Here is a 15980-nt window from a genome sequence, read left to right as displayed (position 1 = left end):
ATCAGATTAAATACACAAGTAAACTTGGAAAACATATCAACAGTTTGCAAATAAACGATGCAGTTCTGTAGCTAACTTTCAAAGAGCAAATGCAACATGTCAAACAAGGTTGTACCATGACAGGTAGTTGAATGGAGGGGCCTTCTTCTGCTATGGTTCTATACACGCAATCAGATGTTAGAAAATTCGCTCATAATTCCGATCAAAAGACCACTACGAAAGTACGCATAAGTCAACTGGTCCTTCAAGTTAGATCATGACTTGTCCGGAATGCGTGTTTCATCGTACAAGTGCCGTATGTAAGTATATAAGTCGTCCATTGGACCAGTTGAATTGCAAATGAGGTGTTTTTGCAGGTGGTCGTAACTCAGAAGGCTGCTTTCAGCACCGACGATCCCTCTCAGGAATCCTGTGGTGTACCAATTTTCATTATTTTTTAACCTCTGTCATCATAATCGTACACATAGTCGGTATAATCGACTGAAAACCGCCAACTAATCACCTTGTCCGTCTCTTTACTCCAGGAAACTCATCGAATCAGATACCAAATTCCGAACTTTCACGACCGACGCCGAAGATTTGAGCAGAGTCAGATTGGTTGTGGACCCGATGACCGACGCGTTCGCCAACGCCTACGCAGCGGCACCCGACCGCGCCTACGTCATTGAGGGTGGCAAAATGGCCTACATCGGTAACTACCAGGCGCCAAATGTAAAATAATTATTTTACACATAAGAAGAACATATTCATACGAAAAGGGTGTATTTTGCATGCGTTTATCAATAAAAAACTACTATAGCATAAGTATAAATAAATCAATACAGACGTAAGTAAATACATATATGAGTGAAAAAAACATACATATATGTGAACCAATTCACACAAGACATATGAAGACAGACACATACATACATACGTGCATACGTACGTGCATACATACATACGTACAAGCATACATACATACATACATACATACATACATACATACATACATACATTCATGCACTCACGCACTCACGCACGCACATACATACGTAAATACATACATACATACGTACATACATACATACATTCATACATACATACATGCACTCACGCATATACATACATACATAAGCCCATATGCACTCATGCACGCACGCACGCACATACACACACACCCACACACTCATTTACATACATACATACATACATACATACATACATACATACATACATACATACATATACACACATACAGGATCGAAAAGTTTACATGAGGGGAACGAAGTACGTATGCGTATATCCACTCGCACATATACACACACACTGCTCTGAAAAGTTTACATGAGGGGGAACGAAATACGCATGCCTATATCTACTCACACACACACACACACACACACACACACACACACACACACTGCTCTGAAAAGTTTACATGAGGGGGAACGAAATACGCATGCGTATATCTACTCGCACACACACACACACTGATCTGAAAAGTTTACATGAGGGGGAACGAAGTACGCATGCGTATATCCACTCGCACACACACACACACAACAAACACAACACACACACACTGCTACTCTCTCTGAGATACGCACACTGACGCGACGATCTACAGGCCCGGAAGTGCCACACCGGGGAGCTCACTCCTAACTCGGACTCTACGTACCTCGCGGCGTCGAAGGGTAGTGACGATGACATGCAAAGATGGATCATATTTCGAAGAGGGCGCTTTTTTGGTGTAGAGGACTGCTTGGAGAAAAAAAGACGTGTGACCCAGAAACTCAGTTCTTTGCAGTTTTGAGATTACAACTCTCACTTTCTCGGTAAGTTCTTTTGTTTCACATGAAGGGATATTGCAAACTTGATGAAGTGTAAGACACAACACCAAATAGTCGCATATTCGAATTCCTTGAACAATGAGAGGAAAGGCCTGTAGAGTGTAGGTATGTTGAGTAACGGGCGGGGAAGAGGAACAGTACTTCAGTATATTAAATGCTTCGCCGCTGAAGCTGATAAGGCCCCCGTTGATAAATTCTGCCTCTCATAAACTTGAGAAACTGAGTTGTCGTATTTCGATATCAGATGATCATGCATCTACATATCCCATCTGCCACAGAACTTGTACAAAGTCTCAGTGAATCCTGCTTCGTTAGCTGGCATATTATGCCTCATGATTCAGTTGTGAAGTGTGCATGACTTGATTGCTCATTTGCAAACTTAATTGCACTCATCAATGTATTAATTTCACATTTCATTCTGCAACAAACTGTCTGTCTTGTTTAATTTCTACATTGAAGGCACTTACAGGCAACTGTGTAACTGTAATACAATGTTGAAAATATGCAAAAATAATGTCAATGCTAAGACACTTTTAACACTCAATGTGCAATTTATCACCTTTATCAGTTAACTAGTACACTTTTATCATTTATACAGGTGATTGCACAGGAGTACATATATTTCTCTCTCCAAAGTCTTGCTATGTCAAAAAGGAGTTTTTTTTTTAATTATGATTATTCCAGATCTCTAAACTGGCACCAGCACAGACAAAAACACATGTGCAGGGCTGAGTGTCATAGTTACTGCAGCCCCAGCATAACCAGTAACAACACACATTTCTGCAATATATAGCTAAATAAACCAATATCACTGTAGGATTTGGACTTCTTGTGACACATAAAAACTGTATGCTTTCACTCTATTTCCAACAGAAATGGAATCAAATACCAGGAATACTTCAGGTGATCAGCATGATCCAAATACACTTTTACAGCAGTTGCAGACACCTGGTATACAAAATGCTGTGCAATCCATTTTACGCCGGCCAAACATGCCAACTATCCTCAGGAGGCAAATGGGTAGTTTTAGCGGAAGTACCCCAACTCAGCCCCCATGGAAGAAAAAAAAGAAATCCTTGAGCTACAATTTGAAGTTAAGTGTTTTGCCACTTATAGATGATGTTGTGAGATGTAATGAAAGTACTTGGTCTGGTGGACCATTGCTGACAGTTGACCTTTGTGTGCAAGAGCTGTGGGGAGAAGACAATGTGAGAAATGAAATAAAAGGTGTCTTGAGGACCAATTTGAACTATAATGGTGATTACATTTATGTAGATTATCGGCCAAGGAAAAAAGGATTCGTACGAAAGAGAGTTTGTTCCACTAATTTAAATATAATGCCAGAGGCCTATGGGACATAAAGTCATCTGGAAGGGTTGTGTACATCATGCTGCTGTCACACCTTGGCCAGCCACCAGCTACACCAACTTTTGATGATGATGATGATTATGATGATGATGAACATGTAATTGATGAAACTGTCCAGACATGTACTGAAGGAGATGAAAGTACATCAATACAAGACATTGAGGAATTCGTAGAAGTGTCAAGTGATAGAGAACAGATGGAGGGTGGTAGCTGCAATGTGACTGTTGGAAGACAAGCCATTACAGAAAGCAGAGGAAAAAAAGATGAAAGAAGAATATTTAGAGAACAGGAAAAACAAGATATGCCAGTAAGAGGGTTACAAAGGCTGCAGTTGCAAAGATCTACACAGAAGTTTCATCAGGTCTGTGGAGATGAATCGAATGAAACAGTGAACAGTCAACCAAAGGTCAGTGAGGCAAGAGGCAGACAGACAGATATTTCATGGCAACCAGTTGATGATGGTGATGACATCAATGTGGAAAGTGAAGAAGATGTACCAGAACATGATCTTCAAACGCCAGCCTCAGATGATGTGATACATGTAAAAACCACACATGGATTAAGTGACCATCAAACTTTCAGAGATATATGCGTTTTGGTGCAAGAATACCCAGAATTTGGTAATTTTTTTATTTTACTACATTTTTCATGTATTTCAAGAAAATTCCGTCAACTACTTTGTCATGTGTTTCTTGCTTTAGTTCATCTTCTACTGAAAAGGTCATTTTGACTGAGCAGTGAGCAGGGGGGGGGGGGGGGGTGTTCTATGAAACAGACGTGAAAAAAGTATTATATAGGTGAAAGCTGTGTTTCCTCCATCTTGGAAAATCGCACAGCATTATGGGATGATTGGAGGGTTAACAAGGAAGCCATATCAAGCCATAGCATTTTAGTGTAGACATCGTATCAAAACACTTAGCTATTTCTGATCTTTCTTTGACAGAACTATTGTCAAAAGTACACATTCAAGTCCTTTTAGATTTTTTCTGTTGTGGAAAGTATTATTTTTGTCATCCAGCCATTTTAAAAGCTTTTTGAGGACCCAAACGATACTTTGCCATTGCCAGTGCCTGTTGTTTACGTGTTTGTGACAAGCTTGTTGTTCAGTTTCGAGGTTAGCTGAGAGGAATCTACCTTTGATATACTTTATACTGAACAAAACGCTGAAATAATAGTACACAAGTTACAGCCAATGGACCTTTAAAAAAACATCCAACATATCAATGGGGGGAGGGGTGATTCTGTGAAAAATTCCAATACTATTGCCACAGCTATCGGAACAGTGTGTAGTGTTTATTGAAGAGAATCACAAACACACATGATGTGTCTCTTTAACTTTTACTTCATGTTTTTTATCTCTTTTTTTTCCAGGTATGATGAATTTGAATGGTGACAGTTGTTCATTGAATGTTGTTTTAACACTTCTACAGTGCATTCCCAGTGTGATGAACATGCTTTCTGGAAAGTATTTAAAGAATCCACCACACCAAATGCCCAAGATCATTTCTGCACTTGTAGAGGTATGTGTAATATTAGCAATCATTAACATCTCTTCTTTTGTCCATCATGTCCTCTAACACAGAGTTTGCAAGTATTGTCAGGCAAGATACTTTTCTTTTCATCTACCAAATCTCTTGCAGTGGTTCTATAGCAGAAATTTGCATGAACTGCCAATGATATGTGGCAGAATTTTATTTTGATGAATTATTTGCAACCATGCTGTACATAAGTCTCTGTGACAGTTTACTTTTGCACTCTCCATGTTGTAGTTTTCATCCCTTTCAAAACTACCCAAATTGGTTATATTTGTTTGAACTCAGGATTTTGAAGCAAATAAAGTTTGGACAAAAAAATCTGCCTTTAGAAATATGACACTGTAGAAATTGCTTCTGGTAATTATGAAATTCCGTGTACATGTACATGTGTTTTGTTAATGGAGGTATTCACTCAAAATTTTCATTGCGATTACATGTATCATACTATAAATGTTACTTTGATTAGCTGGCATTGCCAGAAGAAAAATTAAACCAGTGAAACCTTTTGTTAAGAATCATGTCATTTGTACACATGCCCAGGTGATGTCACTTAGAGGACAGAGAGAAGTTACAGATGTTGAAGTGTATAAACATGCTGTATCAAAGTTTTATCAGTGTATACAAGTTGAGGCAGGAGATAGTGATGCGGAGGAATTACTGGGCCATGTTGTGAATGCATTACAAAAGGAAACACAGGTAAATATATTTTACAACATATGTAGTTGTCTAAACTTTTGGTGTAAGTTTTTGACAATTTGTCACTTCCAGGTAGGAACAAATAAGGAAAATTTCTGATATTCCAACCTTATTTCTTGCAGACATCTTACAGAAGGCACACTTGTTAAAAGCCTACGAGCTGCAACTTTTAACATTATTTTCATAATTTTATATTTAGATTAAAAAATTTGTTCATAGATTTTTCCTACTGATAGAGATGTCTACTCAAGCATGATTATCCACTGAGTTGGACTGCATGGGGAGGTTTCAGTACAACAAATAATGAAACAATGCCCCACCAAAATATGGCTGCTTTCATACAATTATATGATAAACAGCATAATGCAAACCACTGAAAGGACAGGTAGAGATTCAGTCCACTTTGACGAAAAATTCTTTGATTCTCACATATGTGGCAAGATTGTTAAAATGGGGGAAATTTAAAATGAATAAAATTCTGTCCAATATTTTGCCTATTCTGCTACAGTTGAAAGTTGTCGAGAGACAGGTATTGGCTATATCATTATTGTTATAGATAAGAATGGATATCTGAGAAATTTGGAAGCTTCTTGAGGTTTAGCTCATGGGCCTTTAATAGCCAATTAAGTAATGAGGAAACACGTAAATATTACAGGACATGAATGATGCTTTCCAGTCTCTCCTTTTTGGAAAAAGAAGCAGACTATGGATGTTAGAAGATTTTGAAGATGATGGAATAGTGGAAGAAAATATTGATAATATCCTTTTGTTAGTTTTCAGTAGACAAACACTGGAGGATTTTTGTCATATCTCTCATGTACATACAGTTTAATTTTTCATGCTTTAGTATGTGTACTACATCATCATCTTCAGAGATGTATGTAGTATAACATAAGATTTTGATCACTTCTCAATATACATATTCTGGCTATCACTCATGCAACTGCAGAGTTGAACTGGCAAAATATAGTGGTATACCATGCATTGGGGTATATATTACTGTCATGATGCACCATTATCATACATGGGAAGTCTGTATTGACACTCTGCTATTTTTCTTACAGTGAAGATATGAGCCCGTATTTCCACCTATTAAAATATAAATCATATTTTCACTGTGGGGCCAAACTACTTTCAAAAGGCACGCACTAAACCCAAAATAGTGACTGAAACCAGCAGGATATAGCCCTCTAAACAACGGGCGAAATTTCAGTCGATAACAGATATAGGACATTGCATTGTTTTAAAATATCTCCGAAAATGCACATCAAAACCACAACAATGAATGAATGGATCAACAAACTTTATACATGATTTGATATCATTTTGCCTTAACATTTCATTACATTCATGGTATTCTGTTCATATACCAGTTTCATACGATGGAGTCATTGCAACTTTGCCAGCTATATTGAATGCAATGCTAACAAGACAAAATGTCTATAAATGGAGAGACATGGCTGTAAACATCCAAGAAAAATTTCAGAGGAAATTTGCTTCAGCATCTGCAGGTATATTAGAACTGTGGGTAAACCTAGCTGCTGACTTTGTTATAAAGAAATGGCCAGCCTATCAAATACATAGCTAACACTAGATGCAGGGCTTAACAGTATTGTTCAGCCATTAAGATGTATTAATTTAACTTCATTAAGTAGTTTCATTGTCACAATCAAACACATGTTATTTCTCTTACATTAGGGACCGTCTCTGATTGTCATATAAGTTCAAAAAAATGAAATTCGTTCGTTTAAGGGGGAGGGCTTTTGAGGTCATTTCATTTGGTGAACTTCTTCACTTTCAAACTTACTTTGGTGAACATGATTTTACTATAATTATGTTTTATCAAAGCAAAATCTAATATAAAAGATTCGTGCAAATGTGGTAATTACTTGTTTATTATTCAATTTATTATTCTGATGATTTGACTGTGCATGTGATCAGAGGCAAACATTACTCATTATCTGTAGCCAAACTGCAACATTGCACTTGTGCAGTTTTGAACTTGGAGGGCGCGGTTGAATTCAAATGAACAAATTTTGTTTCTTGAACTTATGTGACAATCTGAGATGGTCCCTAGCTTCATTATGGTAGGCATCATTGAGTTCTTATCATTTGTACTTGTCATATGTAACGGTATAGCAGTTAATATTCACTCACTGTTAAGATATAATCATGTAAAGTTGCCTTGGACTAAATATCAGGAAAAAAGTTATTAAAAGATTTCATAGACATCTGCATATTTAAACGATAAAAACTAACTTTAGAATGTGATATTAATTTACATGTACATAATAAAGGTACAGTGCTCATTGTAAGCCGCAGAGCAATAAAAACTGCATAAAAGTAGATTTTTGTTCAATATGTCGGGATTACTTTTAGATATCAGTTGAATTACAAAAAGCAAATGCCAGTTTTCAAATTACATGATTACTGGGGTTAGTGATTTGTAGAGATATGCTAATGAGAACCTAATTTTTTATTGTCTTGCAGATTCTACTGTAAAACACACTGACTTTTGGACTGAATGTCCAAACATGTTGTGTATAGCTATTGAACGACAAGGAGCTTCTGGAAAGGTAAACTCATCCACTGTTAGACATTTATTCCCAGTAGGCTTACAAAATTGTTCATGGCACTTCATTAGAGAAGTATTGTATTCAATACGGTAGCAGTGCCATTTAAAACACCTCTAACTATATAAGTACACATATAAATTGTGATGCAGGTAAATGATTGTTTGTACATTGTTATATATTGATGTGCAGTTGAAGATACTTATAGAAATACTTTTCTCTTGTAGATGAACAGTTTGGTATCTATACCACAGGAACTACGATGTGAAGACTTGCTGCAGCCACAGGACTTTCTAGCACATTATTCGACTGTAAATTTGGAATTAGTAGCTGTCATTGTCCATTCAGAGATCCGAAATCACTACTTTCTTCTGACAAAGAAGAGTATGTCAGAATGGTAAGAGCAATACATGTCAGCATACATTCACTATACACAGAGCAATATGTCTCCTACCTGACCAGTCCAGGTCAACTCCAATCATAGCGACGCTTGCCATGATTAGCCAATCAAGTTTTGGAATACGTCATTGGTAACGTTGTTGACATAGCTTGGCTTTCTAGTGCAGTGTAAATCGCTGTTGTCTAATTTAACCCCATGTAAGCCACATTCTCCCGGCCTTAGCGATTCTTTTACAATGAAAGTGATCTACAAGTTCAGTTTTACCTCTGTAACTTTTGGGATCAGCTTGCTAAGCAGTAACGAATAACTCTCTGAACATAGCAGGTATCTCGGTATATGTACAGTGGGAATGATGTACATCTATCAAAAATATCTTCTTTTTCTCTGAATGTTTATATGTATTGCATGAATGAAACCCACATATAGTGCATTGTCATTTATTGTCAACAAAATATATGATGTGTCATTTATTATTGGTATCATTTTGTCTGATGTGTCTGATAATAATGCAGCCATGTAAAACATATGATAAGATGACGCTGAATTCCTATACAACAATTCTCAGGAAACTTCACAAGTTACTCTACATCATTAATGGTTGCTGAGGTAAATCAATTGTGCAAAATATTTTGTAGAAAAAATTTACATTACTCAGTTAACTGGAAATCACACGTACATGAAAGTGTAGAAATTGAGAGGTAGATACCTGAACATTCTTATTTCACTGTTCTACAAAAAAAATATTACAAGCAATTATGCTCAGTATCTGTTTTATCATTTATTTTTTTCAGGTACATGTACGATGATGAAAGAGTTGGGCTCTTTAATATGACTACCACTCTGTGGAAATATCTACAAGGTGGAGGTCGCAATGATTCAATTAATATCCTTTTAATGTTGTTGATGAGACCTAGATTACTTTGATGATAAAAAAATCAGCATTTCAACATTGAAACATTGAAACACTGAATTATCCTACACATTGTTTCATGTGTATTATTGACACATATTTTGGAGGTAATATTTTGAATTTGCACAGACAGTTTTTCTTGTCTTATTTTTGCAAATTGTTATCCTTTGTATCATATAATAATACATGGTAATCAAAGTCCATATGACATGTTGTCATGGAAATCATTTTCATTTAAATGCAGAGGATGTATTCAGCATACGAGATTGTCAGCTTATAATTACCTGTTTATCCTATTAATAATTTTTAAACTATGATGTGCTGCAATATTTAAGGAGTTACAGTAATCCTTGACTTCATTTGCTCACCTGCAGCATTCTATGCAGCCAAAAATACAATGTCGGCTGAACCTGAAGTTAACCTTGAAGCTTTAACTGTTGCAAGAGAAAGGTAATTTTTAGCGCCGTTGTCAGCAACAGAGAGCTTATCACATAGGTGGATTGTCAGTGGTTGAGTCCATCATCTGTTCATCCATCATGATACAGAAAGAAGCTTAGTCTACTTTTTCTGGTACAACTTGTCTACTTGCTTTTAAAAATGTATGCTGCTTACTATGGGTAAGCTGACTGCGCAACTGATTCAAACTGTAGCAATCAACTCTGCATATTTGCATTGGGGGATTTTTGGCCATTCTTGGTCAAAAAACCTCTTCTCTGAAACCACTACTCCAATTGTTTCAAATTTGGTATGTACATGTAGGTTGCTAGTGGTGACTTGAGTGAGTTTTCTTGAAATTGTGGTGATAATTTCACTTTTGAATTTTTTCCTTGTACCAGGATATTACTATCACAGCAGATACGAGCTCTATCATAAAGCAAAGTCTGATGTTTGATGACTAACATAACATGAAAGATTAGTGCTGATGAAACATAATTTATCCTGTATTTTGATAATCCTATTCACAAAATAATGTAAGATTATCTAATAAGGTATTTGCAAATGAGAACATAACATGAAATAATGAATAAAATGTATTACTAGTTATGTTGGGGATTTTGACAGTGATGGAAATATACCGGTAGTTCATGTGAAACTTGGTCGCATTTCCCTTTGAAGTGAATCTGACATTTGTATCAGTGTCAGTATAATAGTTAATGCACCACTTTGTTCATTATATACATGTATGTAGATATTATTTGAAAAAATTATTAGGTGTTTACACATTCTGTGTTTATTTTGACCTAGGTTGAAGTTAAATATAGCATCCCAAACATGGACATCAAGAACAGGAAGTAAGTACAGACAATAAACATGCAGTTCCTGAAAAGAAAAATACATGTAATGTATTTTTGATAGCTATAAGGTCTACATGATCAGTACCGGCCTGTACCAGACCCTAAGAAATAACCTGTTACAAGACCTGTAAAATGGTCTGATATCAGGTGTGTATGGACAGGTCACAATGAGGCCTTGTATTACAGGAATTTCATAATATAGTGATGTAATTTCTGACTGTATCAATTATGAAGTGCACTGACCGCATGACTGATACACTGGTGTATGAACAGTGTGTGTGTGTTGAATTTACAGGGCCTGATACAGGATCTGAAAATTTGTAAGATTACAGTGGTGTAAATTTTTCAGAAAAATTATAGCCAATTTTGATGACAGAAATGAAAAAAGGTATAATTATGTGTACAGTGAACAAAAATCAGACCCTGGCAGTGTTACAGTTCTGTGTACAGACCTGTAGGCAGAAATGTCACTGTATGTACAGCACTGTGCAGCCATGTCATGACAGCACATTGGCCACAGATCTGTACAGATCAGCCCCTGTCATGGTAATTGGCTATCTTTGCCGGCACAGACCTGTAACACAGGGTCATATTAGGGTCTGTACAGGGCCTTTCAATGAATTTTTTTTGCTGCATATGGTGTCCCATCTGTCCCCATTCTGTCCGCAACCATTTCTCAGACAACGCTGAACCGAGTTTGTACAGACTTGGCACAAAGGCAAAGCACTATGGCATGCATATGCATGTATATTAATTTTGCGATGTATGATCCAATATGCCAATCACTGAGATGGCCATTTTGTTGTAATTTTTGTGTCTTTGAACTACATGTATAACTCAAGCATCCCTGAACTGATTTTTGTTGAAACTCAATGCACAGCTAAAGCTCTATGGCATACATAAGGACATTATTCTGCTTCATTATACAATCTAAAATTTGCAGTGTCACTATGGTGGGCTAGTGGAAACTGCGGCTGGGCTAGTACAGTGTTTTGGCTACTAATCTGGGGGGCTAGTGATTGGGGAATTGATTTGCTCACCCCTGTACTGTATATGTATTTATGAAATCAGGTACTACATGTCATTTAGGGTGACATAAATGAAATGTGCACTTACTCATGTAATTTTAAATTTTGGAAAAATGTTGCCATTATAGGTCAAAATCAGCTTTTAAAGACACTACTTGTTTTCTGTACATTAAAATTTAGAATGCATGCCTGTTGGGTTGTACTCAGATTATGACAAAATCCAAATATAGAGTACTGTACAAATAACTGTATACCAGTATTATGGGGTGATGTTTTTAGCCTAGCTGTCAGCAACGCGGAGCTTATCAGATAGGGGGACTGTCCATCGTCGTCCGTCCGTCGTCCCTCAACATTTTTCTTCAATCAACTTCTTCTCTGAAACCGCTGGTCCTATTGTTTTGAAATTTTGTATGCAGCTTCCTTAGGATGACCTCAATCATGTTTGTTCAAATTGTGGTGAAATTCGCATATTTGTATTTTTGGGGCAATTTTTCCCGTTTTTGGTCAAAAATCATTTTCTCTTAAACAGCTTGTCAGATTTCTTCCATTTTTGGTGTGTAGATTCCTAGGGATGATATAAGTAACATTTAGTCAAATTGTGCTGATATATGCATGATTGGATTTTGGGGGCAATTTTTGCCATTTTTGGTCAAAAATTTTTCAAAAATCTTCTTCTCAGGAACTACTTGTCTCATTGCTTTGAAATTTTGTATGCAACTTCCTACAGATGTGGTGAAATTTGCATATTTGTATTTTGGGGGCAATTTTTCCCATTTTTGGTCAAAAATCATTTTCTCTGTTACTGCTGGCCAGATTGCTCTGAAATTTATTATGCAGGTTCCTAGGGATGATAGAAGTAAATGGTCATATTTTGGGGGCATTTTTACCTGTTTTTGGTCAAAATCATTTTCTGTGAAACTGCAAGTCGGATTTCTTTCAAATTTGGTGTGCAGGTTCTTAGGGATTGTATTAGTAAGATATTATCAAATTGTCCTGATAGAAAACACCTGAAGACCTCCATACATCTAAAAGTTGCTTAACAGACATGTCAGTTTAGGTGCAAATATTCAGCTTGTCATCACAACCTGCATACATTCTGCTAACTGGTTACTTCACCATTTCTGCAACTCATTACAGCGGAGCTCTATCGGCCGCTAGGTCTCTTGTTCATTCTTCACCCTATAAAAAAGCCTTTTCTATGCCTGGCTTTGAAATTTAGTGCATGAATACATTAGACTTTAATTATTGCAGTCAATATCATTTGACATAATCAGTACTATGCTAAAAAAGTACTTTCGTTTTGCCAAAAAATATTATCTGTTCCAGATTCAGAACCATGTGGATTGAAGAATTCTGTTACAATTCCAACAGTCTCAATCACTTGCTTTAGCCCCCATGAGCAGTGTGTAGCTTCTGAAATAGGTTTATTGTCAACTATCTGTGCTTAAAAATTTTTCAGAAAACTTCTAGCTTGCCAATAGTACATTCCAACACCAAACCATTATGCATTGATAGAATTCTATAAGTGAACCTATAGGTTTCTATAAAATAGGACCTATAGGTGAAATATCCTACTTGTACCATTGCCTATAAGACCATACATCATTCACTAATGTTTGTCATTTCCTATAGCACAGCTTTTATGCCTGCATGGTTTCAGAGGCTTTTATAAATGACAGTAGTTTCTTACACGTTTTAATTCAGGTCTTACCTGCAGAAGAAAAAGATGCCTTAATTATTTTCTCTAAACGTGTTTCCTGTCAGTGATATATAAACAATGAATACTGTATGTCTGTTTCTTTTGTCAGTGACCATGCAAGATGTTCTCAGTGCCATTGATGACAAATTGAAAGATGTGGTGGGATTACATCATATCAAAGCAGCCATAAGAGCCATTGTCCGACGACATTCTTTGAATATCCTCAGAACAGCGATTGGTGGTCATCCAAAGGAAGAACCCTTGAATTTACTGTTTGTTGGTGGTCCTGGTACCTGCAAAACAACTGTAGCAAGGTTGCTTGCAGGTAAGCTAGATTATTTACTTTCAAATAATTTACATGTACATTTTGTTTTTATAGGCTTTGCTTGATTCATTATCTATATTGAAATTATCTGTTGTCTTGTTGTTGGATCAACAGTGAAGGTAAAAACAACATCAAAAATTAATTTTGAGTATACATAAACCGCACTTGAATAGTGACCTTAGAGAGAATATTAACATTATTGTTATAAAGTATTGATCTGGATTGTAATCAAATTTGAAACCTTTGTGAGGTTTAATATGTTTATCCCATAAATCATAGAGTTTGTTGGTTCAAATTAAAAGGGCATTCTTTAACCTTCACAGATATTAGGCTTGTTTCTAAAGTAAATTATTGTACAAAATATGCAGACCATGTCACAAATGTTTATCTTGTCTTGTTTTCGTTAAATTTAGAATCATAACAATATCACGTGCATCAAGCTAACTGCATGCCTGTTCTAGATGCGTAATATTCTAACAGTATTTTCAGAAGTGTCAAATTTTGTGATAAGGGGGAAAATATATGAGGCGACAAGACACAAAAAATTTGAATATTATAGCTCCCTTAGTAATTTCTAAAATAACTTTTTAAGTAATCCTTACATACAATTATAACTGTAAACTCTTGATAGAATAGATCGATCATTTCTTTAATATTCACATCATATAGCTGTGTAAAGATAGTACATTGGCGAATCATAGTCTCACCAATAAACCTTCAGTATTTACTGCTCCACCTTTTGTGCATTTCTATTTTATTTAAACAGAAATGCAAATGACAATGCCTGAAATTAAAAAAAAATAACAATACTGAAATATTTGCAGGTTGTTTGCATTTGGCTGGTGTAATAGAAAGAGATCACACCGAAGAAGTACAAAGGGATGACCTGGTAGCATCACACATTGGTCAATCTGAAGAGAAAACCAACAAAGTGATAGAGCGTGCCATGGGTGGTGTACTGTTCGTAGATGAAGCATATACTTTAAACAAGCCAAACAGTACAAATGATTTTGGTATAGATGTAATAAATACTTTAATGAAATACATGAATAATGACATACCATCATGTGTGTCACCCCCAATCATTATCCTCAGTGGCTATCCACAAGAAATGGAAGCCTTCTTATCATGCAATCCTGGGTTAAGAAGAAGATTTCGTAGTCCTTGGCAGTTTCAAATTATACACCTACACAGCTGGCAGATATTTTTCAGAAAGTGTGTATCAAGCAGGGTTTTGATTTTGAGAGCCAGACAAGATTTGAAAGTCTTGTAGACACATTCAGTTCAATACCACAGGAAATAAGGTCTAGTCTGAATGGTTCCTTGTGCACACGGCTGTTGTCAAATATCAAGGATTGTATTGATAATCGTATAATGCAGAGTAACCAGATGATAATGTGGCGGTTCACGAATTGAATATGATAAGCAATAATGATATTGCGTTGTCCTTACATAATCTGTGTAACACAACTATCAGCAAGCATACTGTCGAGAACAAGTATGATCTGGGGGTATCAGTGACAGAGCAGCTTGATGGTAGACTTGTCCACTCATACACTCAGACTGACCATACGACTGTACAAGATTCAAAAAAGCATACAGATCAAATTGTCTGTAGACTACCAGTAGCACACTCATGCATCCAGACTGACTGCACACCCGTGTTAGATGCACAGCTGCAAACAGAAGAGATTGACAAAGGACTTGTGCACACATGCATACAGACTGACCGCATACCTGCAGTAGATGCACAGTTGCAAACAGAACAGATTGACAAAGGACTGGTGCACACATGCATCCAGACTGACTGCATACCTGCAGTAGATGCACAGTTGCAAACAGAACAGATTGACAAAGGACTTGTGCACACATGCATACAGACTGACCGCATACCTGCAGTAGATGCACAGTTGCAAACAGAACAGATTGACAGAGGACTTAACACATGCATCCAGACTGACCGCATACCTGCAGTAGATGCACAGTTGCAAACAGAACAGATTGACAAAGGACTTGTGCACACATGCATCCAGACTGACTGCATACCTGCAGTAGATGCACAGTTGCAAACAGAACAGATTGACAAAGGACTTGTGCACACATGCATCCAGACTGACTGCATACCTGCAGTAGATGCACAGTTGCAAACAGAACAGATTGACAAAGGACTTGTGCACACATGCATCCAGACTGAATGCATACCTGCAGTAGATGCACAGTTGCAAACAGAACAGATTGACAAAGGACTTGTGCACACATGCATCCAGACTGACCGCATACCTGCAGTAGATGCACAGTTGCAAACAGAAACAGATTGAC

The 15980-nt window shown here is 36.8% G+C and overlaps 2 protein-coding genes across 2 annotated transcripts; both read left to right on the top strand.

The window, feature by feature from the left end:
* Nucleotides 1-447: 447 nt before the first annotated feature.
* On the top strand, nucleotides 448-6263 carry LOC139145217 (uncharacterized). Its single transcript, XM_070716222.1, has 4 exons — nucleotides 448-3820; nucleotides 4572-4720; nucleotides 5276-5431; nucleotides 6087-6263. Exons 1-4 carry the CDS (start codon nucleotides 3220-3222, stop codon nucleotides 6261-6263), a joined length of 1083 nt encoding a protein of 360 aa, XP_070572323.1. The 5' UTR covers nucleotides 448-3219.
* A 252-nt stretch (nucleotides 6264-6515) lies between these two features.
* Nucleotides 6516-15044, top strand: LOC139139546 (ESX-1 secretion system protein EccA1-like). Its single transcript, XM_070708462.1, has 8 exons — nucleotides 6516-6942; nucleotides 7922-8007; nucleotides 8232-8401; nucleotides 9196-9287; nucleotides 9683-9764; nucleotides 10560-10606; nucleotides 13446-13661; nucleotides 14486-15044. The coding sequence occupies exons 1-8, from the start codon at nucleotides 6717-6719 to the stop codon at nucleotides 14932-14934; spliced, it is 1368 nt and encodes a 455-aa protein (XP_070564563.1). The 5' UTR covers nucleotides 6516-6716; the 3' UTR covers nucleotides 14935-15044.
* The last annotated feature ends 936 nt before the right edge of the window (nucleotides 15045-15980 follow it).

The sequence above is a fragment of the Ptychodera flava genome, chromosome 1 (assembly GCF_041260155.1).
Source record: "Ptychodera flava strain L36383 chromosome 1, AS_Pfla_20210202, whole genome shotgun sequence".
In the NCBI taxonomy this organism is placed as follows: Eukaryota; Metazoa; Hemichordata; class Enteropneusta; family Ptychoderidae; genus Ptychodera; species Ptychodera flava.
The sequence above is the reverse complement of the archived record's forward strand: the minus strand, read 5'-3'. Positions and strand labels throughout refer to the sequence as shown.